The 24,097-nt window shown below is 44.9% G+C and overlaps 2 protein-coding genes across 7 annotated transcripts; both read right to left on the bottom strand.

The window, feature by feature from the left end:
* Positions 1-7,595: 7,595 nt before the first annotated feature.
* On the bottom strand, positions 7,596-14,869 carry LOC109776715 (probable ubiquitin-conjugating enzyme E2 23). Of its 6 annotated transcripts, XM_073509815.1 has the most exons (12): positions 14,628-14,850; positions 13,657-13,705; positions 13,348-13,396; positions 13,027-13,075; positions 10,429-12,442; positions 10,036-10,170; positions 9,784-9,928; positions 9,506-9,708; positions 9,273-9,342; positions 9,035-9,174; positions 8,587-8,898; positions 7,596-8,110 (listed from the first exon to the last, which is right to left on the bottom strand). In XM_073509815.1, exons 5-12 carry the CDS (start codon positions 12,385-12,387, stop codon positions 7,841-7,843), a joined length of 3,234 nt encoding a protein of 1,077 aa, XP_073365916.1. In that variant the 5' UTR covers positions 12,388-12,442; positions 13,027-13,075; positions 13,348-13,396; positions 13,657-13,705; positions 14,628-14,850; the 3' UTR covers positions 7,596-7,840. The 6 variants fall into 6 exon arrangements, with proteins under 6 accessions (XP_073365916.1, XP_020190971.1, XP_020190969.1 ...); XM_020335382.4 differs by lacking the exon at positions 13,348-13,396 and having other exon boundaries at positions 14,628-14,869; XM_020335380.4 differs by having other exon boundaries at positions 9,506-9,928.
* A 3,022-nt stretch (positions 14,870-17,891) lies between these two features.
* On the bottom strand, positions 17,892-23,004 carry LOC109739502 (actin-interacting protein 1-2). Its single transcript, XM_020298590.4, has 6 exons — positions 22,507-23,004; positions 21,718-21,879; positions 21,102-21,288; positions 20,169-20,594; positions 19,195-19,602; positions 17,892-18,532 (listed from the first exon to the last, which is right to left on the bottom strand). The coding sequence occupies exons 1-6, from the start codon at positions 22,896-22,898 to the stop codon at positions 18,275-18,277; spliced, it is 1,833 nt and encodes a 610-aa protein (XP_020154179.1). The 5' UTR covers positions 22,899-23,004; the 3' UTR covers positions 17,892-18,274.
* Positions 23,005-24,097: the final 1,093 nt, after the last annotated feature.

Genomic DNA, 24,097 nt, shown 5'->3' with positions numbered 1-24,097 from the left:
TACTATCTCATGATCTAGGCATGTGGCTCGTATATATATATAGTCCATCAAAAAGTGTCTTCCTTCCACAATATTAACAAATAGTACTAAGCCAACAAGCTATAGCATGGAAGCTTATGTAGTGTTGCACTTGGTGGATTTACTTAGCTACCTGCAATTTCTATAAGATGTTGGAGTGAAACAAAAAGGCCATGTGTGTTCTTATGTGAGCAGTGCGGTCGAGTACTCTGTAGCAAGGAATTGGTCAGGAAAATGATGAAGTGTAATTCCTATCGGGCCAGCTGACAGGGAGCCCTCTGGATTGGAATCCTAGCGCACACGGCGCTAGGATCGTAAATCCTTTGGTAGCACTTCAGACAACACCTACCTAGTGTCATACATGCAGGCGACGAATGTCCTGCCCTCTAGCGTGCTATAAAAGTGCAGCACCGACATATCAATCTGGGAGCTCGTTGACGAACTCCTCCAGCTTCCCCACGTCCAGCTTCACCTTTGGCGAGCATGACAGCCGTCGCTACCACCACAAGCAACTAACATTCCGCCAAGAACGGCAGGAATACGTAGCTAGGAAGGCTATTTGTTGGCTTCTGTTCTCCCTTAGAAAAAAGAAATGATTTTTCGTTTTGAAACATGGAAAAAGCTGTAACTTGATCCTTTCGGGCTCTTTAATTTATACCTATTCAGTGGGGGATAATGGATGCATCTGGGTGAGACGTGATCTAGATTAGCTAACAGTAAATATCTTGAACCACAAATCGTGTTATCGGAATGATTGAGGATTAGCTAGCTATTCATGTGTAGCACAAAAGCTTCCCTTCATTCTTCGTAACGGAGTTCCACTCTAATCAAAAGGTTATCTTGAAGCAACAATGTGAATATGCAAGTGATGATTCAGGTTTTATCAACTAAAACAGAACCTCGGTAAATAAAACATTAGGGACATTATGGTACTAGCAATTATCGTGAAGATATATACTGATCTAAAATACATTTTTTCAACCATGGAGGAGAATTACATGTGTGATCAGTATAGAATTGTTATGCTAGCCGTGTCAAGATGAAAGAAATTATTAATGCGTCGTGCACTACACTAGCAGGCCCTGGCGTCATAGTGCACTACACTGCACCATATGACCACTGGACAGAAGAAGAATGCACAGCGAACTCCAAGCTAGGGGGTGGTCAGGCAAATGACAATATGCAGTGCCCTTTCTTTATTTTTCATTCAAAGATCATTGGCCGGAAAAACTCTGTATTGGACCGTAGTTCCCAGTATCAAGAAGATGGGACGCATTGATGTTAATGGATATATCACGATGGGATGCATCAGAAACCTGAACCGGTTGTTATATATTTCCTCCGTCCCAAATTACTTGTCGCATAAATGGACAGAAATGAATGTATCTAGAGCAAAAATATGTCTACATACGTCCATTTCTATGTGTTCACCTTGGGAATGGAATGAAAGAATTAATGTGGGCAAATTACTATGTGTCTTGGTCTAAGAGAAGTTGTCTTTAGGCCTAATAAACCCGGACGGAGGGAGTAGGAATCATCGGTGGGCATGACAGCTGCATTTCTCCTCAAATAAATGTAAAACATAGCTTCTGGAACCTGTTAAATTTCCAGTAAGTCGCACATGTTCATGTTGTCCATGCATTCTTCATGTGAAGAGTAAGAGAAACAATGTGTCATTAGCACAAACTAATTAATTGCATACATGGTGCAGTAATATAATCATGACTAGATACATGGCCATCGTATGATTTAGGCATGTGGCTCGTATATATATAGTCCTGGCCAGCGCACGGGTGCGGGCCTGCACGGGACTTCATTCTCCTGTGGTTGTGTGCGTGCTGATGGCATGGTGGTGACCTTCAGCAGAGCTGCGTCCCATGGCTGGCCTCTTTCCAATCTGGACTGGCAGACCAGATGTGGTGGCGGAAGTTCATGTTGAAGATCGGCTTGGACGGTGGAAGCTGGTGGTGTTCCCCCATTCTGCGAGCCTTGGCGAGTGGCTGCGAGCCTCCTTGGCCCCTGCCTCGGATGCAGTTGAGGTTGGGTGCACAAATCCAGCTGAAAACCTAGCATTGACCATGTTGATGTCGGCGGTGATGACGTCTTCGGATGTCGTCTACCTCCTTGACGGTGTCGTCGTGGATCTGTCGCACCTACTAACTTTTTTTCTTGCGACTCTGGGTGAAAACCTTAGATTGGGCTTTGCCGGATCAGATGACGGTTTTATCCTCGACATCGCTACCTTCTTGGAGGCATCATTTGTGGAGTCGTTGATGATTGTTATCGAGGAGTGTCCGATGCTGCTGGCGGGGGAGCTGATTGGGGCATGTGATCAATTAAGATGGAGCGGCATCGTATCTACCGTGTTGATGATGGCGGGTCTTGCAGGTATGGCGCAATGGAGTCTCGATGACCGATGCGACTTGATGGATGCGCGCGGGTGGTGGCGTTGTTAGGCGGCATGGTGGCATCAACGAAAGTAAGGCCTGGCAAGGTGAATGCGTTGATCGCTCCTGAAGGTGGGGTGACGGAAGATGGCGGCGGCTGATTCTAGAGCGTGCGCATGTGGTGCAGACAGAGGGTCTGCTAGATCGGTTGGTGCTCTCATGTGTCGGCAGGCGGCTTGGTGAGGCAACAAAATTACATTGTGTGTGTTGATGCGAGGTCATGGCACATCATCAAGTTTGTAGGGATAGTGATAGTGGTTGTCAGGCAATCAAGATTAAAAATCCTTGTACTCATACTCCAGCGTGGGTTCGCGTCGGCGGCAGGTCGGCCGCGTGACTAGCTGATAACCCACAAGTATAGGGGATCGCAACAGTTTTCGAGGGTAGAATATTCAACCTCAATTTATAGATTCGACACAAGGGGAGCCAAAGAATATTTATAAGTATTAGCAGCTGAGTTGTTAATTCAACAACACCTGGAGATTAGTTATCTGCAGCAAAGTGATCAGTAGCAAAGTAGTATGATAGTTTTGATAATAGTAGCAGCAGTAATAGTAACGGTAACCGTGATAGCAGTGATTTTGTAGCAAGTGCAACAGTAACGATAGCAGTAGTAACTTAGCAAGAACAATATGTAGGAAAATCATAGGCATTGGATCGGCAATTTTTTGGATGATATTCATCATGTGACAGTCATAACCTAGGGCGATACGGCACTAGCTCCAGTTCATAAATATAATGTAGGCATGTATTTCCTAAATAGTCATACGTGCTTATGGAAAGAACTTGCATGACATCTTTTGTCCTACCCTCCCGTGGCAGTGGGGTCCTATTGGAAACTAAGGGATATTAAGGTCTCCTTTTAATAGAGAACCGGAACAAAGCATTAACACACGGTGAATACATGAACTCCTCAAACTACAGTCATCACCGGGAGTGGTCCCGACTATTGTCACTCCGGGGTTGCCGGATCATAACACGTAGTAGGTGACTATAACTTGCAAGATCGGATCTAGAACATAGATATGATGGTGATAACATAAACGGTTCAGATCTGAAATCATGGCACCCGGACCCAAAGTGACAAGCATTAAGCATGGCAAAGTCATAGAAACATCAATCTCAGAACATAGTGGATACTAGGGATCAAGCCCTAACAAAACTAACTAGATTACATGATGAATCTCATCAAACTGCTCACCGACCATCAAGCCTACGAAGGAATTACTCACTCCCGGTGGGGAGCATCATGGAATTGGCGATGGAGAAGGGTTGGTGATGACGAAGATCGAAGATCCCCATCTCTGGAGCCCCAAACGGACTCCAGATCTGGCCTCCCAGTGAAGAACAGGAGACGGCGGCGGCTCCGTCTCGTGGAATGTGATAGTTCTTTCTCCCTCTTTTTTTCTGGAAAAATAGAATTTTATAGTGTCGGTTTCAGGGTCTGCGGGGCCACCAGGTGGGGACAACCCACCTGGGCGCGCTTGGAGGGGGGCGCCCTGGTGGGTTGTGCCCACCCAGGTGCCCCCCTCCGGTGGTTCTACGCTCCATAAATTCCCATTTTTTTATATAAAAAATCCTCGCAAATTTTCGTTCCATTCCGAAAACTTTTATTTCTGCACAAAAACAACACCACGGTAGTTCTGCTGAAAACAGCGTCAGTCCGGGTTAGTTTCATTCAAATCATGCAAATTAGAGTCCAAAACAAGAGGAAAAGCGTTAGGAAAAGTAGATACGTCGGAGACGTATCACTAGCCGTGGAGGGCGACTCCGGGCGGTGGCGGCCTTGTCTGGCTCCAGCCGGCTCCGCTAGATCTGGGCCATGGCAGGCGTTGTGAGGCGCACTGACGGCTGGTGGGGCTCCTGCTGGCTGGTGGGCTGGCCTTCTCTCGCCAGCACACGCTGCTCGGGCGAGGGCCCGTCCGACGGTGGGCTGGTTTGAGGTGGAGCTCCCATCCGACGGTGGGCTGGTTTGAGGTGGAGCTCCCGTCCATGGTGGTGGCTTGCCCCGATCTGGTTCTGCCAGATCTTGGCACTAACACTCTTCTTCCGCCAAGTCATCTTTCTGCCGGATGTCGACCTCTTGGATCTGGCCGCTGATGAGTTCTAGTCTTCCCTATCGGAGATCTATACGAATTGGCATATGTCGCCCCTTGATATCTATACCAGAAGGGCTCCGGTTGCGCGTGTTCATATTATAGGTGTCATGGGACATGTTGAGTCAAGATTCCCAAGGCATTGATAGAGGTGTAGAAAGTCGTGGCAGCTGCGATTGGAGGACTTGAAGCTTCAGTGGAAGGGTGTATTGGATGCGATGAAGATTGTGTGCCACGTGTATGGTGACTTGTAACAGTGGCCTCGGCAAGCGGGGGCGGCAGCACTGGAGGACTGTATTTTTGGTGGTGCTCCTCGAGTACTGAGTCTTGATTCCCAGGATGAAAAAGCAAGGTCTGGCCTTTATTGGTTGTACCTGGCAATGGCCTTGTTGAAGGCATTGTTTTGGGTAAACTCGGACTTTCTACAGGGTGAAAACCCAAAATCTTCGATCGGGCAATGACAACATTTGTGCACTGTTTCCTTCTTGTAGGAGTTGCTTTTGGAGAACCTCTTTTGTAATTCGGGTGTTGTCTTTGGTGGTGGTTAGAGTGATGTTGTTGCTAGTATTTGTTCACTGAGGCGGGGTCTTTTTTCTTTCTTCTGTTTATTTTATTTTCTTTTTTGGTTGTGTGTATCCTTGATGCCTGTGGACATCTTATTGGGTGTAATTGGTATCTTCGCGATATTAATATATTCCCTTTGTAAAAAGAAGTTGGCTTTGGGTTGATCTATGTACTTGTTTTGTCGGGTCCTGTTAAATAATATAATAAAAATAAATGTGTGCATCGCTTGATACAGAGGCCGGAGTATTGCTTTTCAGAAGAAGAAAAAATAGCTTCTTGAACCTGTTAAATTTCTAGTAAGTCACATATGTTGTGCATGCGTTCTTCTTGTGAAGAGTAAGAGCAACAATGTGAATATAATCATGGCTAGATACATGGCCATCGTATGATTTAGGCAAGTGGCTCGTATATATATAGTCCATCACAAAGTGTATTCCTTCCTCAAGTAACAAATAGTAGCAAGTCAGCAGGCTATAGCTTTAATTGGAAGCATGTGGCCATGGACTTAGTAGTGGACTATGAGATGTTGGAGTGAAACAAACAAGACAGGTGTTTGCTATACTAGCATAATGCTCGTGCGTTACTACTGAGTCATTAAATACAAAAGGAGTTAGGCCGCCGACTTAAGAGATGATCAAAAGACGCCAGTGCCCTATCGTGGGCTCATGATTCATGATTAAAAAGAGAGCAAAATTATGATTAAAGGGATGTGACCATAGTCGGTGCTCTGCAAGACTTAAATGAGATAACATTTCGGCTTTCAAACATTGGGTATAAGGATAAGGTCTATCACCGCATTAGGTTTACGATTTCCTTTGCTCTCTTGTGATGTGGTATATAACTTGAAGGATTGTTTAAGAAGAGAAACTAAAACCACGATCATAATTTTGAGTTCGAGTTGCATTTTTTTTTCATTTCTTATGTGTGTCTTCTACAAAAATGTTGGTCATGCATTAAAGTAGTATGGTGTATTTGTCTTTTTGTGTTACGTCCCATCTGTAAGTAAAGTATAATTATTTATATGCCTCTGTAAAGGTTGTAGGGATGAGTGTATTTGTTTATTGTGAAGGTTGTGGGTCGACGTGTGAACTCATCATCAACTCCAACCTTTATGGAAGTAGGAAACATGAGTTGTGTGAAAGAGTTGATCCATCCACTGCCCTCCATGTCCTTGCCCTCGCGGTCACCAAGCAGCACAGCTGGCACCGCTGCCACAAGTAACAAGCAAGCACAGATAAAAGGGGTTCATCAGTGTAGAATTTGTACCACTTTCCTTGACAGAATGATTTATCCATCTATTATCCCTTAAAAAAGAACTGACTTGGAGTTGATTTTCTCGAAGCGTGGAACAATATTGTAATTCTGAACAATCCATTTGTGTTTGTTCAATAAGAACGGAAGCCTGAATTCCTTTCATCTTTATTCCTAAAAGAAATTCCTTTCTTCTTCCTTTTGTTTTACATTGCTCATTTATTTATTTTGTTGTACTTAACGAGGCGTTGTAAAATGAAAAAGGAATTCATGTTGACATACCAGAAATTGACGTGTCTATCCGAATGCCTTTCACGATTCCGTAAAATTTTAGACGTGTTCATTCATGCCAATGTGAATTGTGGCTAAATACATTGGTCAAATATATATTTAATTTTACCTCAAAAGTCGTTAGTAGAACACTATCGATCGACGCCCGTGCTAGATATCCATTGTATAAACTGTGAAACAACTAACGTCATGTGCACTAAAGGAGCATATATCAATGTATGTGTAATGTGTACACTATGTGCGCTGTGGAGCTTCCACTATCCACCTACCTGTGCCATGTACGCTCGTATTGCAAATATGCTGGCACTAGCTTAGCTAACACGGTATGAAGATTGGATAGAAGAAATAATGCTCAACGAATTGGAGAACGGTTTCAAGCGTTAAGGGAAGTTTCAATGCAAGATTTCAGTTTGGTCAACTGTGATTTGGGAAACAGTTTACTTTCTGGAAAGAAAAAAAGAACCTCTATACACGAGAATGACTCTTCACATTTGAGAACGGCGACACATGACACGGACACATACAACATATTTGTATTTTTCAGGTACACATGCCAGGCATATCTTTGGAGGTATACTTATGAAGTCAAACTTTATGAAGTTTACTCAGCATATTAGCTTTACCGAAGTCAAACTTTATGAAGTTTGACCAAGTTTGTAGAAAACAATATGAAGATTTACACTAATAAATTTATATGATGTGAAGATATATGCAATAATGAATCCTATTGTACTAATTTAGTGGGTTATATGTTAATATAAATTTCTCCAAACTTGTTGGAAGTATATAAAAGTTTGACTTCAGTTAAAAACCTAATATGAAGAGTAAATGAAAACGGACCGCTGGAGAAAAATGCCACTATTATTTTAGCCAGCTGCATCTGTACCGTTGGAATTTCTAGGCTTAATCTTGCAATGCTGGTCTAGCCTTTAAAATAAGGGTACCTTAACAACAAACCCACAAAGCTTAACAAAAACATAAACTGTGCAGGACACACCTCAATTCCCAGTTTGGAAGAGATGATGGATTCATTTGGAACCACGTTTCCCAAATGTTCAGATAATAAAACAACAAATGTTGAATGTACATTTATACGGAAACAGCAGGGGGGTCAAGTTTTATCATGTTTTCTCAAGCCAGGGGAAGATTTGAATACAACCCTCGGCTCGGTTTTCAGCTTTCTTGAGCGGTTTCGGTTTTCCCGAGGTGCTCGTACTGGCTGCAGTCTGCTCCTATGTCCTTCAGGGCTGTGATCAACCTTGGCAAGATTTTGCCCAATGCAAGTTTGAAGCCCATGGAGCAAGAGTACTCCTTGTTAGTATCGGTGGGGCAGGCATCATCGTTCAGCGTGCCGACCACAGCTCCTTGCAAGTAGGCCTCACAAGCTTTGAGAATGTAGTGGCCGCGCTTGCAGAAGTGACTTTTCACAAAATCCTCGAAATTCTGCAGAAACAGTACATGTAACAATCAGAACATCAAAGGATTAAATCAAGTTTTGGCAAAGGTTCTCGATGGTATGCAATTAAGATAGAAAAACGTCATGAGATGTGATTATATGCCTACATGTGAGAGCTAGGCTGTAATGGAGTTCCATTTTAAATCAAAAGGCTGCCACGAAGCAACACTGTGCTGATGCAGGTGATGGTTCAGGTTTTATATCAACTAAAAACAGAACCTCAGTAATTAAAACCTTAGGAACATTATGGTACTCGCAATAATCATGAAAAATACTAGTCTTGTTATTAAGAAAAGACAAATGAATATTGGCTCATGACAGAGAAGTAGAAAGGTTTAACATGGTGCTAAGAAAATATAGTCTTGTTACTAAGAAAAGATTAGCCCGACTGATTCATGAACTACTTAATGACAGCATGACACCAATGCACTGGTTATCAAGAGGGGGAGGGGGAGTGTATTACCATAGGAGGCCGCCTCAAGATATACAACATGGATTTCACGCTTAGCAGATATGTGTTTTCGTTGTATGGCAGTGCATTCTTCTCCCCTTCAACAGTACCGACTTGCTTCTCATATCCAGCTTCGTTGAAATAGGGCTTCTCATTGAGAACCAGCCCCTGGAGTGAGACTAGTACTTGGAGAATGCTAGATGAGGATGGATCCCATACTTCATTCCCTCTGCCAGTCCACGTATTTAAGAGGCTTAAACAAACCTTCCCATCCACATAAAGGTTTGGATTTACACGCAAGCCGCCAGAATGATAGTATGCCGACTGCAGATTTGGTAACAGATGTTAGAGATTAGAAAGTTGAAGGCAGTATCAGCAGAACATCAAGCTCCATGGGCTCACTTAAAACGTAAACTGAAAACAGCTGTGGTAACAAAAATAGTTTAATTGTGGTATTTACCGGAGGAGCTTGTGGAAACTCAGGTGGAAGGTAGAAGTCAAAGAAGAACAGACCATCTTGGTATGGTGTGCCACTTGCTCCAATAATCACAGCTCTCATGAGATCCATACGATCTTCAAATACCCTGACATAAATATAATCTACAATTGCAGTAAAAAGAATTTTCAGAAAACCATAACATACTTGTCTTCACTCTTTTTATGGTTCAACCGTGGTACCAGATGAAGACAAAACAGACCTGGTAGATTCTTCTCAAGTATGCCCCATTCTTGCTGAACTTTTTTGACCCACTTTCGTCCACCGGTACCCTGGAACATTGTTTGGCTATTTATAAGCAAGAAAAGAAATACTAACAAAATATTACAGCAGAAACAAACTTATCAAAAAAAGAATGCCCTTAAAAACAAATGTTTGTTCAAGATGCGACACAAAAGCATAATACATGTATGGATGTGACACAAAAGAACTTACATGTGCTATGTTTTCAAGGTAGTGATGGTCCGGAGGGCACTGCAGAACATCAAAGTGTTTCAAGCAATCAGAATCTGCAGGCTCGTCAGCCATAACTACATCTACGGACTTCTCAGCATTAGAGTCATTTGTTGCCACAGTGGTGCTCTTCGATGCTGCCATGCGGTTCTCATCCTCGTTTTTATCAATGTCATCACCAGATTCTGAAACCTCGTTAGACTGCTGAGATTCAACTTCATCCATAGCATCTGAGTTTGACCCATCTAAATGCTTTTTACCTCGGGCGAAGATCTCACTCGCCAGTCGCGTAACAAAGCCAAAAGCAACAGAGAGTGGACCACTTCCAACAGAAGTTTCATCTTGGGAATTGAATGACCCATTTTCCATTTCAATGCTATTCTGGACTGCATTTTGCAGATCAACCTGAAACAGAAAGCAGCAATCAATAAAGGGAACAAAAAGAAGCTAGAAGGTGCTACGGAGAGGAATGGCTGGACCCAAAAAAATGGCATCCTAGCAGCAGATAATACATTTGCAGGATCATCAGGCAAGTCCATTTCATTGTCATCAACTGTCTCCCAGCTACCAGCATCAGAAGGAGCTCCATCATCTATCGAGCCACCGTCATCTTCTCGGCCAACAACATATATCTCATGAGGCCCAACCTGAAATAATAATACAAGACCATTAGCAAAATTTACAGGTCATGAATGGAGCAGGTTAGCTTTCTGCAAGTCTCAGGTAAAACGGTAAGAGGAACATGATTACAAAAGGTTAAGCTGGACAATCCTCAGTGGAAGGACACGGCAAAAGTTAAAAATCAAACGATTCAGCAGCTGATATGTGATAACAATAAACTCCTAATGGTAGTTCTTTTCACATAAATGATGGCACTTCCTGCGTCAAGAGCACAGGTGTAATACCTTTGACACCGACCCATCACCCCAAGTGACTTCAATCTCACCATCTTGGAAGCCCACTATATTTCCAACCCATGAGAGGTGGGTAACTTCTGAACTAGATTCCTTCTGTGAAAGCTGTTCCTCTGCAGCAACATCAGGGGGCACTGCATTTGAAGCAGACGATGCTTCTTCAGAATCTACATTCTTGTCCAGCTCCATGGTGTTTCCACCATTGGATGATTCCATAGGATGTGAAACAGATGGCAAGCGAACAACAACATCTCCATAGCAATAATCATAATCTGGGTGGCCATCAAGTTCATATGCACTAACAACTTCAGTGCACTCAATTTCCCTAGGCTCCTCTGAGTGCAACAAAGACTTAAACCATGATACAGACACAGTTCGGTCCTTTGCATTAACACTTCTAATAAGACCCACACGCCTTGTTTCAGAAGGCTGGTCAACATCATCAGAGACCTTTTCCACAGCATACTGCTCTGGGAAGAATTCATGATCATTTGGAGTCTGGATCGGGATCAGTGACGTGGAACTTACTCCACATTCTTTTCTCCCATCTTGCCACAGTACATCAACCTTTGTATATGTATCTGCAATAAGCAGGGCACTTTCAAAGCTCTCGTCTCTTCTTTTTGCTCTTTTATCCTTTCTGACAAAAACTTTTCTGATCTTCTTTCTGTAAGTAGCATGGTCATGCACTCCCTCCTTTGGAAGGGTTGATACACTAGTGCCAGATTCTGAATCTTTGGCTACGCATGTATTATCTCCATCTGACATATTAGATCGATCTGCAAGAGAATCACCATGTTTCTCCAGGGGATTTACATCTGTTTTAGTATTTTGAGCCTGTTCAGCCTGAACATCAACGGCAGATTCAGGAACATCAGCCTGCTCAGAATTGAGCTCTTTCATTTTTGAACACTCCATTAAAGCGTCATTGGCACATGATGATGTGTGTGGTTGAGGATGACACCATTCAGCCAATTGCCAGCTTGCATATGAAAAGCAAGACAGAAGAGTCAGATCCTTTGGGTTCTGCTCCTCAGGGGGGACAGAATCTTGATTTGTACCACAGTGTGCAGATGCAATCCAATAGACTATGACAGCAGCAGTTTCCACCTTTGTGACAGTAGCTTCAAGACGACTTGCTTTCCACATCCCATGAAGCCATCTGGATGTTTTGTACACAGATGAAGACACTGCCTTCACACGCTGTCCTGGATAAAAGGGGCAGGCTGTATCTGGGTGCATTGGCCCTGAGGCAAGCCTTAGGCGCATAGGATCTGCCCTTGAAACCTTGCAGACAGAACCATCATCAAACAACACACTAACATTATCAAACACTTCATCAACCCGACCAAGCCATAGCCCAGAGACAACATAATCACCCACATTGAATTCCCTGATGCGTCTCAAATCTTTTGCAGATACACCCTTAATCATCTCTCCATGAGCACCTTGCAAGTCAACCACAAGACTGACATCCGCAACAAGCCCCATCTGACCAGTTGGATCTGAGGAAGAAGCAACCATATCCCCATGGAGGAAAGTTCTGTCAACAACCACCACACTGTCAATATCTTCCGTCATCTCTGTTCCGTCAATCCATAACACCCTAACCTTGTTATCAGGCAGAGAGCTCTGACTGTCAACATCATCTCCATGACTTGCATTATTGGCATTATCACCGTCAGGACCAACATTTTCAGTTTTATGAGCGCTTTTACGCTCATTCTCCTCAGCATCAGATTCATCGTCAGTGATGCTACCTTCAGAATCATATTCGCCAGCTACTTCCATCACCAAACCACGGGCATCTTTGTTTGATTTCAAGCTGACGACATCTTCTCTGTAAACAAATACGTCTGCTACTTCTTCAGGCTCGCCAGCATCATCAGATGTCTCATTTTCCTGGTTCTTCTCAGCAATACATACAGGGACATTTGGTAGGTTCTCCATGCTTGAAGGAAGCTATACAGGCAGATTCCCAGGAACTGTGAAGCCTTGCGTTTAACTGAAACACAGAGAATAAGTTTCAAGTTAACAACAGGAGGACAAAAGAAGTAGGTCCAAAACAACATTAGCAATTCAGACAGCATGTTTAGCACAATTAGCATTAAACCAACAAAACAAATGCAGACTAGCACTTTTCTCTTATAACTCTTAAGACAACAACGTCAAAAGAGACGCAAATAAAGGCACAACTAACTCATTCTGAAAGAAGAACAAGATTTCACCCATCACAGGGGATAAGGATCCTCGGTTAGGGTAAGAAAATCCATGTGATGTGCAAATTTATGTATCTAGCTATAGAAGGATTCCACTGAAACAGCAACGGAAAGAATTTGAAATTCGTGTTGACTAACATGTTGAGTAATAAATAATATGGTACGTTACAATGGCATTGAATAAGGAAAACAGGAAAACGACACATTTGTCGGTGCATCCGAATGGCATATTTGTCGCTATGCGCAGTTTGTACGCAAACTTTTTTGATTTGCCAACGCAATACATTACAAACTGCTATAAAGCAAAGCGTGCGCTTGGTGCAAGCACCTCGAGGAAGTAATGCCAGTAGCATATACGGAATATATATACCTTCAAGTATGGTTCAAAGGAAGCCCAATTAAACAGCAACTGGGTTCACCTGAAACAGCAACAGGGAGAATTTGAAATTAAGTGTGGACTAACATGTTGAGTAATAAATAATATGGTACATTAACATGGTATTGAATAAGGAAAACAGGGAAACGACACATTCGTCAGCGCATCCTAATGGCATATTTGTCGCTACGCGCACCTTACGCAATCTTTTGATTTGCAAGCGCATTACATTACAAACTGCTCTAAAGCGAAGCGTACACTTGGTGCAAGCTCCTCGAGGAAGTAATGCCAGCAGCATATACGAACTATATATACCTTAAAGTTTGGTGCAACGGAAACCCACTTAAACAGCAACTGGATTCAACTGAAACAGCAACGGGGAGAACTTGAAATTAAGTACTGACTAACATGCTTAGTAATAAAAAATATGGTATTGAATAAGGAAAACAGGAAAACAACACGTTCGTCAGCGCATCCTAATGGCATATTTGTCGCCACACGCATCTTACGCAATCTTCTGATTTGCCGACGCATTACATTACAAAACTGCTATAAATTGAAGTGCACACTTGGCGCAAGCTCCTCAAGGAAGTAATGCTAGTAGCATATACGAAATATATATACCTTCAGGTTTGGTACAAAGGAAACCCACTTAAGCAGCAACCGGATTCACCTGAAACGGCAACGGGGAGGATTTGAAATTAAGTATTGACTAACATGCTGGGTAATAAATAATATGGCATATTAATATGGTACTGAATAAGGGAAACAGGAAAACGACACGTTGGTCAGCGCATCCGGATGTCATATTTGTCGCTACGCGCATCTTACGCAATCTTCTGATTCGCCGACGCACACTTTACACTACAAATTGCTATAAATCGAAGCGTGCACTTGGCGCGAGCTCCCCATCAAGGGAGTAATACCACTAGCACATTTGAAATCTACGCCGCCAAGTTGGGTATAGAGGAAGGATAACCCACTTAATAAACTTCAACGAGGAATACTTCAGGGTTTGTGAGCACGCTTGCTCATACACCTCACTGAGCCCAGTCGTGCTGTTGGTACTTTACTACTGCTATATACTAATCTGATGTGATCTCTCTCTTTTTCTTCTCAATCCAATCCTAGTAGGAGTATATTTTTTCAAATCCCTGGACAGCAGGGCAGAAACCGCATGTCCTGTCCCCTCTTCCGCCATTGAGCAACTCCCTAGTCTCGATTACCACGTCAACACGGCGAAAAACATGCCATAATAACCAGAGAAGGAGGCCAACTACGAACGAGTTGGACGGAATACGCCGGAACCGATGGCTGGCGGGGCGGGGGGGTCCTCTTCTCCGAATCAATCCGGACCACAGGGAAGCAACCGCCCGCCCGCCCGCCGATCGATCCATCGGCGTCGACAGCCCAATCGAAGCCCGACCACCACCGCGCCGCGCGCGAATCGGGGCACCGAGCGGCGGGGATGCGTGATGCCGGGCGCGCGGCAGCCGGCCCCGGAACCGGCGCCGCGGGATCAGGGGCGGAGAATCGAGCGCGGCGTGCGAGGAGGGGGCGGAGGTTTGGACGGGACGGGACAGGGCGGGGCTGACCTGGGGTGGAGCGGACCGGACCGCCGGCCGCGGGATCGCGCGGCGGCGGCGATGCGGCGTCGCGCGCGAGCGTGCCCTAGGGTGGGGGTGGGGGTGGGGGTGGGGTGTGGGGTGTGGGCGATGGGTTGCGGGCGGAGTGGAGGAGGTAGGGGGCGAGAGAGGGGTGAAGAGAGAGACGGGGGCGGTGGGGAGGGGGGAAAATGAGGGCGGCACGGTTGGGGTCGGGGGTCGCGGTCGCGGTTGCGCACGCCACGATGAGGAGAGCGGTTGGAAGGAGTCGGGGCTCGCGTGCTCGCGCGGTCGGACACGGCGCGTGCCATGCCGGGTCGCTGTTGAGCGGTTGCCGCCTTGCGCTTTCCTCACACACACACACGCACACATCCTTCGCATCGCGTTCCTTAAACTATTTCCTAACATTTGTATTTGACCAATCTTTCAAATTTCATTGGATATTACCTTCTTTTCCTCACAATGTGTACGGGAGAATCCATCTTAAAAAAACTTCCAAGAAAAACTGAAGTCACTGAGTTCCTACATTGATGTGTTTTTTGAAAGTCTTGTCCATGCAAATTCAGGGCTAGACTTAAAGGTTTTGTTTTCCACATAACATTGTCTACGCATGTTATTCCACCCCCTCCGTTTGTGACGTTGTTTTGACAGATCACGGGTTTGTCAACCCGTTAAATATGGAGAGATGAACTTTGCCGAAGTTCGAGGCTAAAACTACTTTGGTTGAGGATTCAAGTTGGAAGTGTGGACTTTCCTTTTTCCGACATGTGTGGATAGTGGAAAATGGGTCCGGCTCCCTGCTGGGAACCTCGCACGGATTTCCCTGCAGAGCCAACATATGTGTGACACGCGTCCTGGTAGGCCCCACCTCTCAAAATATATATTTTCACATCTGCTGCTAAGCCACCGTGTCCATTGGACTGACCTCGCCCGCACATCCATTGGCTTGTTGTCGTCCGTGCCCTTCTCCTCGAGCAGCACACTTCGTGTTTCCGTTCCGACAATGGCACCTAGAGACTGGTGCACTTTGCCTTGCCGTGCTAAACCTTGTGCGCGGGCATGAGTAGAGGGTAGTGAGGTGGCCGAGGAGCACCGGCGACGGGCCGACAAAGCCCCTCCTCGAAGCTAGGGAAGGTGAAAAGTGGCCAATAGAGATGAAAATGCGTAAACAAAAGTGTGGGATTTAGTTGGATATTTAGTTTTTTTTTTCTTTAGATACGATGTGAGGGCCTTGAGAGTAGGTTGAGTGTCATTTGCTTTCTGTGTGCTCTCACGCGTGGATATTTCTACCCACACCTGCTTGCCTATGAGTTATAGTTTTCATGAAAAACGTCGTGGCCATGCCTTGGATGAAACATGTTTGAAGGGACATAGTTTTTATTCTCTTTGAAGTATTTCATAACCTTTGTATTTGGCATTTTCTTTTATTTCATTGGAATTTGCGAACTTTGCTTTGGACGCGGTGTGTGCTATGCCATGTCGTTCTTGAGCGATGTCGCTTACAACACCCAGGTTGACATCAGCATCTTTTCCCCTTGAATATTACTTTTTCTCTCTCTCACAATGTGTAGGGAAGAATCCATCTTAAAAGAACTTGCAAGAAAGAACAAAGTCACTGAGTTCCTATATTGATTTTTTTTTTGAATGTCTTGTCCGTGCAAATTCAAGGCCAGACTTAAGGGTTTTTTCCACATAACATTGTATATGCATGTTATTCCATCCCCTCCGTCGTGACGCTGTTTTGACAGATCACGGTTTTGTCGCCCCGTTAAATATGAAGAGATAAACTTTGTCGAAGTTCGAGGTTAAAACTATTTGGTTGAGGATTCAAGTCGGAAGTGGGGACTTTCCTTTTTCCGACAGGTGTTGATAGTGAAAACTGGGTTCGGTTCCCTGCTGGGAACCCCGCACGGATTCCCCCGCGGGCCAACAGATGTGTGACATGCGTCCTGGTAGGTCCCACCTCTCTTGCTGTTCGTGCCCTTCTCCTCAAGCAGCACACTCCGTGTTTTCGTTCCGACAATGGCACCTAGACACTGGTGCACCTTGCCTTTGCGGTACTAAACCTTGTTCACGGGCATGAGTAGAGGGTAGTGAGGTGGCCGAGGAGCACCGGCGACGGGCCGACGAAGCCCCTCCTCTCCTCTCCTCCGGATGGGGCGAGCGTGCGCCGTGCGACAGGGCAATGCAAGTGGCGCAGAAAAGGCGCACGACATGAACTATCATGACGATACATGTGGTACACGAACCCCCAACACCACACAAAGAGCCCCCCTTTATGTGCAGAAGATTTCGTCAAGTTCGGTTGGAGCATGTTCTTTCCTTCACGGAAGCAGAAAAGAACATCATCTGGGGGCATATTCTCACCACGTAGAAGGATCGTGAAAGCTGGCGATCATCTCATGCGTGCTTCAGCTGAACTTTGTGCCTTGCTTCGTGCCAATGCCATGCGTCGTGTTCTCACACGACACGAGCAGATGGTTAAACGGCAGCATGATGCAGCTGGTTCACGAGAAGTACACAGAGATTATTTCTTTCTTCCCAGAGAGAACCTCTAGATGATCAAAAAAATTATCAGAGCCAGGTTTCGATCCTGGGACCTGTGGGTTATGGGCCCACCACGCTTCCGCTGCGCCACTCTGATTTGTTTGTGCCATTGCTGCAATCCTGCGCCACATAACCTCTGGTAACCCAGCAAAGACATGCATACAGTCGCACACCACCTTATTTACGTCCCAGGAAGAAAATCCTGCCCTTGATCAGTGGCGACTCCTGAACATAATCTTATGCTGGTTTTAACAAACAAATAAAAAGTACTCCCTCCTTCCATCTATATAAGGCCTAACCCCAAATTTTATTTTTCCATCTATACACAGAGTAGTTATTAGGAGTGCTTCACCTCGCCTCCTCCTCCTTTTTTCTCCACAAAGCTGTTTCTTTTGGCCAATGCATGCAGGACCGGAGGAGTTATTGTTGGCTGCATGCAGAAAAAGGAGGAGAGGAAGTTGCGTGTGACGGTGTGAGGGATTAATGAAGTACTATTTCCAATATTTGCTCCTCTTTTTATGCAACAGCCTTGGTACGACAGATTCGAAACTTAGGCCCTATGTAGATGGAAGGAGGGAGTAGCTTTGTTGCAGGCCAAGCCTAATTAAGCAACAAATCAAGCTTACATGCTCATTATAGACGATACAAATATGAAAGTTTTCATGCGGACGGTAATGGCAAGGCAAGAGCTGTGGCACGGCCGGCCAGTAGGGTACAAAGCACATGTGTATGATTTCATGAAAACGCAAGTACAAAAATTGTCTCAGTTATTAACAACCAGTGCAGGGAGCAAACACAGAAAAAATATAACCACTCCAGGGAGCACACAGACAAAATATCACAACACACCATCACCCCCTGTATTCTCAGCACCCCACAAAACCAGACGATGCGTGGGAAGGAAACGATGACAGTAGGGTTCTTTCTTCCTGGAGCACACGAAAGAATCACATCACACAGAAAAAAAAAACACAGGCTAGAAAGCGCCGCCACCGCGGCCTGCGGGAAACAGGGAAACAGCGGCCGACCATAGCGATGTTTATTTTGATAGGCGGCCATGCTAACTGATGAATGGGGATGAGCCTGAGCGCCTACTGCTGCGCCAGTTTCCAGACACGGATGCACGCGTCCTCGCCGGCGGTCACCAGAGTGTCGTTGTCGGCGAAGGAGATCCCGTGGACCCCGCCGAGGTGAGCTCCCTTGATGGTGGTGCGGCTGGCCGCTGGCTTGTCTACGTCGTATATGATCGCGCAGGTGTCCAGCGAGCCCGTGGCGACGAAACGGCTGTCGGGTGACCAGGCCAGGCAGTTTACCCGAGCTGTGTGGAACAGCATGTTCTTCAGCTTCACCTGTCGAAGGAACACGGTATTAGATGGCAAGTTTCAGCTGGTAACAGCATTTTAGGTAAAAGCGGTACTGGACATTCCTTGACTGAAATCCTATCCTTGCATCAAGTCTAGCATATCTCCAGTAACCTGATGGTTAACAAACCGTGTAAATGGTAGTAGTAGTAGTAAGGTACTTCAGATTGCATTTACCATTTCAGAGTAGTCAAGAACACAGGGTTATGGTGATGAATCAAGAGATAATATCAAATTATTAATACCAAATTCACGAGCTTTATTTACCCCAAGAAATATCAACGCAGGCTTCTGTAAAAAGGCAAAACAACGCAAGTCTCGAGTAATTTCTAGTTCAAAGCAGGTTCAATCACCCAAAAGACACTAGAAGCTAGGTGCAAAATGGTATTCTCAGCACAGCGACGAAACGGTTAACACATGGTCAACTGACAGAAAGGGTATTTTCAGAACCAGGACAACAAATTGGGGTATATTTGGAGCGAGAAATACTGCAAGGACATATCCAGAAATGGACAACTTTTTTGGGACAAACAGGAATTTTCTCTAAATTTAAATGCCACATAGAGTAATGTCTAACAAGTTCTGACCTAATAACAGGAAGTCTAGCATCCACTATTGGGCAATTAGAAAATGTTAAAAGTTGACAGTACCTCTCTAGTTGCCCGATCCCATGCAACAGCTTCCCTGTTGGAATCAGCAGAACAAAACATGGAAACATCCGGCGAATAATGTATGGTAGTAATAGGACCCCGGTGTTTTTCAAGTACCGCTTCTTCTGTAACAGTATCCCCACTGATGGAATAGATCCGCAGTTTCCCGTCTTGAGCACCAACGATAGCTTCAGTGCCATCAGGAGAAACAGCAGACGAAGTGATAGTGTAACTAACTTTTGTTGTGGAAGTGACGTTTGACTTGTTCAGCAATACGATCGCAGAATCTGTGGTAACCAGTGCAAATTCAGGTTGCTGAAGTGCAATGTTTAAAGCATTTGGCTGACCCCCTACATCAGCTGACTCAGCGTCTCCACACTGATCTCCATTAACAGGAATTCTGAAGACCTGTTTTCAAGGAGGAAAACATAAGTTCATCATCATAACCGAGCCTAACCATTGTCCAAACAGAAAAGAAGACATTGAAAAGCTTGAACCCAGTAGGCGATTTCATCTACTGATAAAATAATACTGCACAAGCCACATACCAACAGAACAATTATGTGCATTCTAAATTTTTGGGCATCTCAGGATTCAAAAATTAAAAACTATATGCATGAAGGTAGAAACACAATCTTCCTAGGCATTACTAAACTTGCATTTCAATCCAGCAATTCCCAAGTGAAATGAATTAAATCCCAGGGCAGGTTCAAAAATAATAATTCCCAGGATAGATAGCATCTGTTACCAACAATGAGATACGTATGTATTAGAAGCATATCACATTGCTGACCAAATATGGGCTTCAAATGCAAGACATGGTTCTTTTGGTAAGCCTATCATGTCCTTAGGCTAAGCGTACAAAGAATGATTATCACTTTGTTCTTAAGCCTATGCGTATTTCATTTATCCTGACATATATTCTGATGGCAGTAGTAAGCATATGGACCACCTTGCGTTTTCTTAGTTCTTACCTTGTTATCATACCCTGAAGTGATCAGCTCCTCTTCTGTGGCAACAAAGCATTTGATCTGGGTGTTGTTCTTACGAATCAACCTGCCACCATATCCAACACCCTGTATCCATTTTAAGATAACCCCGTCATAGCTTGTAGATAGCATAGTTCTTGGGTTACTTTGGGGAAAAAGTGCCAGGGCACTAGCAGTCTTCAAATGTCCTGCAAATGATACTGGCTCTTTGTCTGGATTGCTTGCGGAGAAGACATTAAATGTCCCACCAAGAGAGATTGTGACAAGATTATCATTCTGCCAGAGGCAACCCACAAGCATGTCATCGACACCACCAATACCAGTACAAACCAAAGTTCTGTTCAACGTTCCACTTCCATCCTCACTGATATCCCATACTTTCGCAGTTTTATCAGCAGAAACTGTTAGAACCTAAAGGTACAAGCAACAAACAGAGTGACATTAGGATTAGAGTTGAAGGTACGAGCAACAAAGATTCCACCATTAAGAATAGGTACACATATCAAACATAATTACTTAGAGCGAGACAAACTGATTGATGGATAGCAAAGATATATTGATACCGTTGAAGCACTATGCTAGTTAAAAATTGGATTGGAGTTTCAGCTGTAGACAATGATGCATGCACATCCTAGGTACATGATATATAATTCCAGGATTTGAAGATATTCTACCAACATATCCGCAAAAAAAAAAGATATTCTACCAACAAACAACAATATAGATAGCACATGTTTTATGATTAACGGCATTATGTTATGTGAACTGAATCTGTGGTTGGCTCTGCAATCATGCCTAACAAAGGAACTCCGCATTTCAACAATAGACCAAGCCCAAAATCGATGGACCATAAACTGGAGACATTAAGTATGGATGATACAGTAATTGATATCAGGGAACAACTCAGATCAGACTTACTTGTTTACTGTCAGGACTCCAGCTAACAGCATATATGCTCCCTGTGTGACTGCCTTCACTGGATAGCTCTCCAATCTTATCTCCAGTTTTGCCATCATATATTAAACCCTTCTTATCTGAACTCACAGTGATAAACTTGGTTCCATCAGGTGAATACCGGATACAGTTAACAAAGTTAGTGTGATCCCTGAAATTCAAAGAAACAGGAAGATGTGAAATAGATGTTGTAGGGGTGCATGACATTAAATAAATTACAAGATGAAGCATCGGTCCATAACAAATGACAAGCAAACGAAGTATTTGTGAAATATGCAGCCAACATGATTCCTACATAGCCTGCGATCATTGGAAATCATTATACCATGCACGTGAGGACTAGAGAGCAATATGGAGATTCTAAGTACTACAAATCTCAATTATGTATATACAGAGACAAACAGAAGGTTAAATGGTTAATACGTGGATACATAATGTGTATCAAGTATAAATATCTGATTTATGTGCAGTAAACCAGAAAGCTAAAGCAAACAGACCTTGGGAGCTGAAAAACTACGAAATCACACTTTCCAGTCGGTGTTAAAGTAATGAAATATGAATGTCAGCAATCACCGCTTACCTTATGGAATGTTTGAATTTGAATGGTGGTCCTTCATAGTAGTTTGCCAGAAAATCTTCACCACATGTGACAATGCGGAATGGTCGGGTTGGCTTGAAATCACAACTCAAAACTCTCTTTGAGTGCCCATCAAATTCACCAACAGTGCTCCCAGAGTCCCACCTACGCATTTCAGAGAACTTAGCATAAGATTGCATACCAGGAGTGAAATAACACATAAGAGTTTCATGATAGGATGAACTTGAATGACCACAGCCTTCCATGATAACATGGCTGGTATGCCCACATGATGCTAACAGAAATGAGTATGATCACCATTCGTTACTGAAGTCAAACACAATGAAAATGGCATGTCTGTTATTCTAATCAACATCTTCCGCCCAAAAAGAAGAGGGAGGAGCATATTCCCATTTCCTCCATCATTAAGTCACCCCAATATCCGGAAGTGGAAAAATCCTCACAGAATGCATTCCATAATTGACTTCATTCCACAATTGACTTCTTAGGGACAGATCATGACAACAAATTATGTTACCTGCCTTATGATCATTGTAATTACAGGGGATCCATAACCCCAATGTCAATGGCACGTTATCCTTCTAATCTGCGACTCTACCATGTGATGTCTATCATAAATCACTCTCATATACTACCATTAGCTAGATGTGCACATTCTAATTGACAGATCGATGATAAAAAATTGCGCATGCCCAATCCCCAAATCCTTCCAGACCGAGATCGATACGGAAGGGAAGAGAGCGGGCAGGTGCGCGCGTGGGATCCGCTTACATGAAGGCGCGGACGAGGGACTTGCCCTTGCCGTCCCCGGAAACGACGATGCGCATGCCGTCGGGGGACCATCGGAGGTCGTCGACGCGGCCGGTGATGGGGCGGAACTCGGCCTTGAGGGCGCGGTCACCGTTGCGGCCCCAGACGCGGACGCATCCCGAGGCGTCGGCGGAGGCGACCCACTCGCCGTTGGGGGAGAAGCGGGCGACGGTGGTCGGGTAGGCGTGCTCCGTGTAGGCCCACGCGTCGAGCGGCGCGTCGAGGCGGCGGAAGATGACGCTGCGGCCGGAGCAGTAGGCGATGGTCTCCGTCTTGGCGTCCCCCGCCAGCAGGATCCCGCGCCCGCGCTCCGTCGCCGGCGAGCACGCGTACGTCTCCTGCAGCTGCGCCATTTTTGGTCTGGTTGATTGATCTGGGAGGAGAGGGACGGGAGTGGACGGTGGTTATGCGCTGACGGAACGGGACGGGATGGGGCTCGTCTGGGTACGAATGGTTGGGTTCCGTAAGGATTTCTGCTGTGCGGTTGACGTGTGGGGTCGGGCCTAGGCGGGTCCACGGGTCAGTGAGAGCAAGGGAATAGGTCGATAATAAAATACAGTATCAAACAAGAGCATGTGTAAGGGCATGTACAACAGGGTACAGTGAGCCATGTGTAACAGCTGTCATGTATCTACTACCCCTATCCAGAAATAAGAACCGAGGCAACCACCGAGCTCTCTCAGAGCTCAGGCATTTTCAACCGTCGGATCGTTTTACTTGATGCGTTTTCGGGCGTTGGGTCGAGCGGTGGAAGGAGCTGGGCCGTCGAATCGAACCTGCTCCCCTATAGAAATGAATAATTACCGCCCCTCCCGGTCTCGCTCACTCCGTGGCTTCGGCCCGATCTCGCTGACGTGTGGGGCTATTCGCTGGTGGGCCGCGCCTGTCAGCGGCTGTGTCTGGGGAGGCGCCCGGTGTATGCCTTTTGCGGTCAAAATATCATGCCACCGCCTGTAGTTTTCACACCCCGCCGAGGGCATTTGCGGGAATTCACGTGCGTGGTCGTGCGTGGCGTCCTGTGGGTGGCTCGGTTGGGTGTAAAGTCGAGGAGAGCGCTGAAGGAAATATGCCCTAGAGGCAATAATAAAGTTGTTATTTATATTTCCTTATATCATGATAAATGTTTATTATTCATGCTAGAATTGTATTAACCGAAAACTTAGTACATGTGTGAATACATAAGACAAAACAGAGTGTCCCTAGTATGCCTCTACTTGACTAGCTCGTTAATCAAAGATGATTAAGTTTCCTGACCATAGACACGTGTTGTCATTTGATGAACGGGATCACATCATTAGGAGAATGATGTGATGGACAAGACCCATCCGTTACCTTAGCATTAATGATCGTTTAGTTTTATTGCTATTGCTTTCTTCATGACTTATACATGTTCCTCTGACTATGAGATTATGCAACTCCCGAATACCGGAGGAACACCTTGTGTGCTATCAAACGTCACAACGTAACTGTGTGATTATAAAGATGCTCTACAGGTGTCTCCGATGGTCTTTGTTGAGTTGGCATAGATCAAGATTAGGATTTGTCACTCCGT

The sequence above is a fragment of the Aegilops tauschii genome, chromosome 3 (assembly GCF_002575655.3).
Source record: "Aegilops tauschii subsp. strangulata cultivar AL8/78 chromosome 3, Aet v6.0, whole genome shotgun sequence".
In the NCBI taxonomy this organism is placed as follows: domain Eukaryota; kingdom Viridiplantae; phylum Streptophyta; class Magnoliopsida; order Poales; family Poaceae; genus Aegilops; species Aegilops tauschii.
The sequence above is the reverse complement of the archived record's forward strand: the minus strand, read 5'-3'. Positions and strand labels throughout refer to the sequence as shown.

Coding starts and splice junctions, on each gene's coding strand:
- LOC109776715 (XM_020335379.4), bottom strand. CDS start 12,387: ATGGAGAACCTACCAAATGTCCCTGTATGTATTGCTGAGAAGAACCAG. Junction 10,171..10,428: donor GTGATGGGTCGGTGTCAAAG/GTATTACACCTG, acceptor TTATTATTTCAG/GTTGGGCCTCATGAGATATA. Junction 9,175..9,272: donor ACTTGAGAAGAATCTACCAG/GTCTGTTTTGTC, acceptor CTGCAATTGTAG/ATTATATTTATGTCAGGGTA.
- LOC109739502 (XM_020298590.4), bottom strand. CDS start 22,898: ATGGCGCAGCTGCAGGAGACGTACGCGTGCTCGCCGGCGACGGAGCGC. Junction 21,880..22,506: donor TCCCTCGTCCGCGCCTTCAT/GTAAGCGGATCC, acceptor TGAAATGCGTAG/GTGGGACTCTGGGAGCACTG. Junction 18,533..19,194: donor GGGATCGGGCAACTAGAGAG/GTACTGTCAACT, acceptor TTCCTTCGACAG/GTGAAGCTGAAGAACATGCT.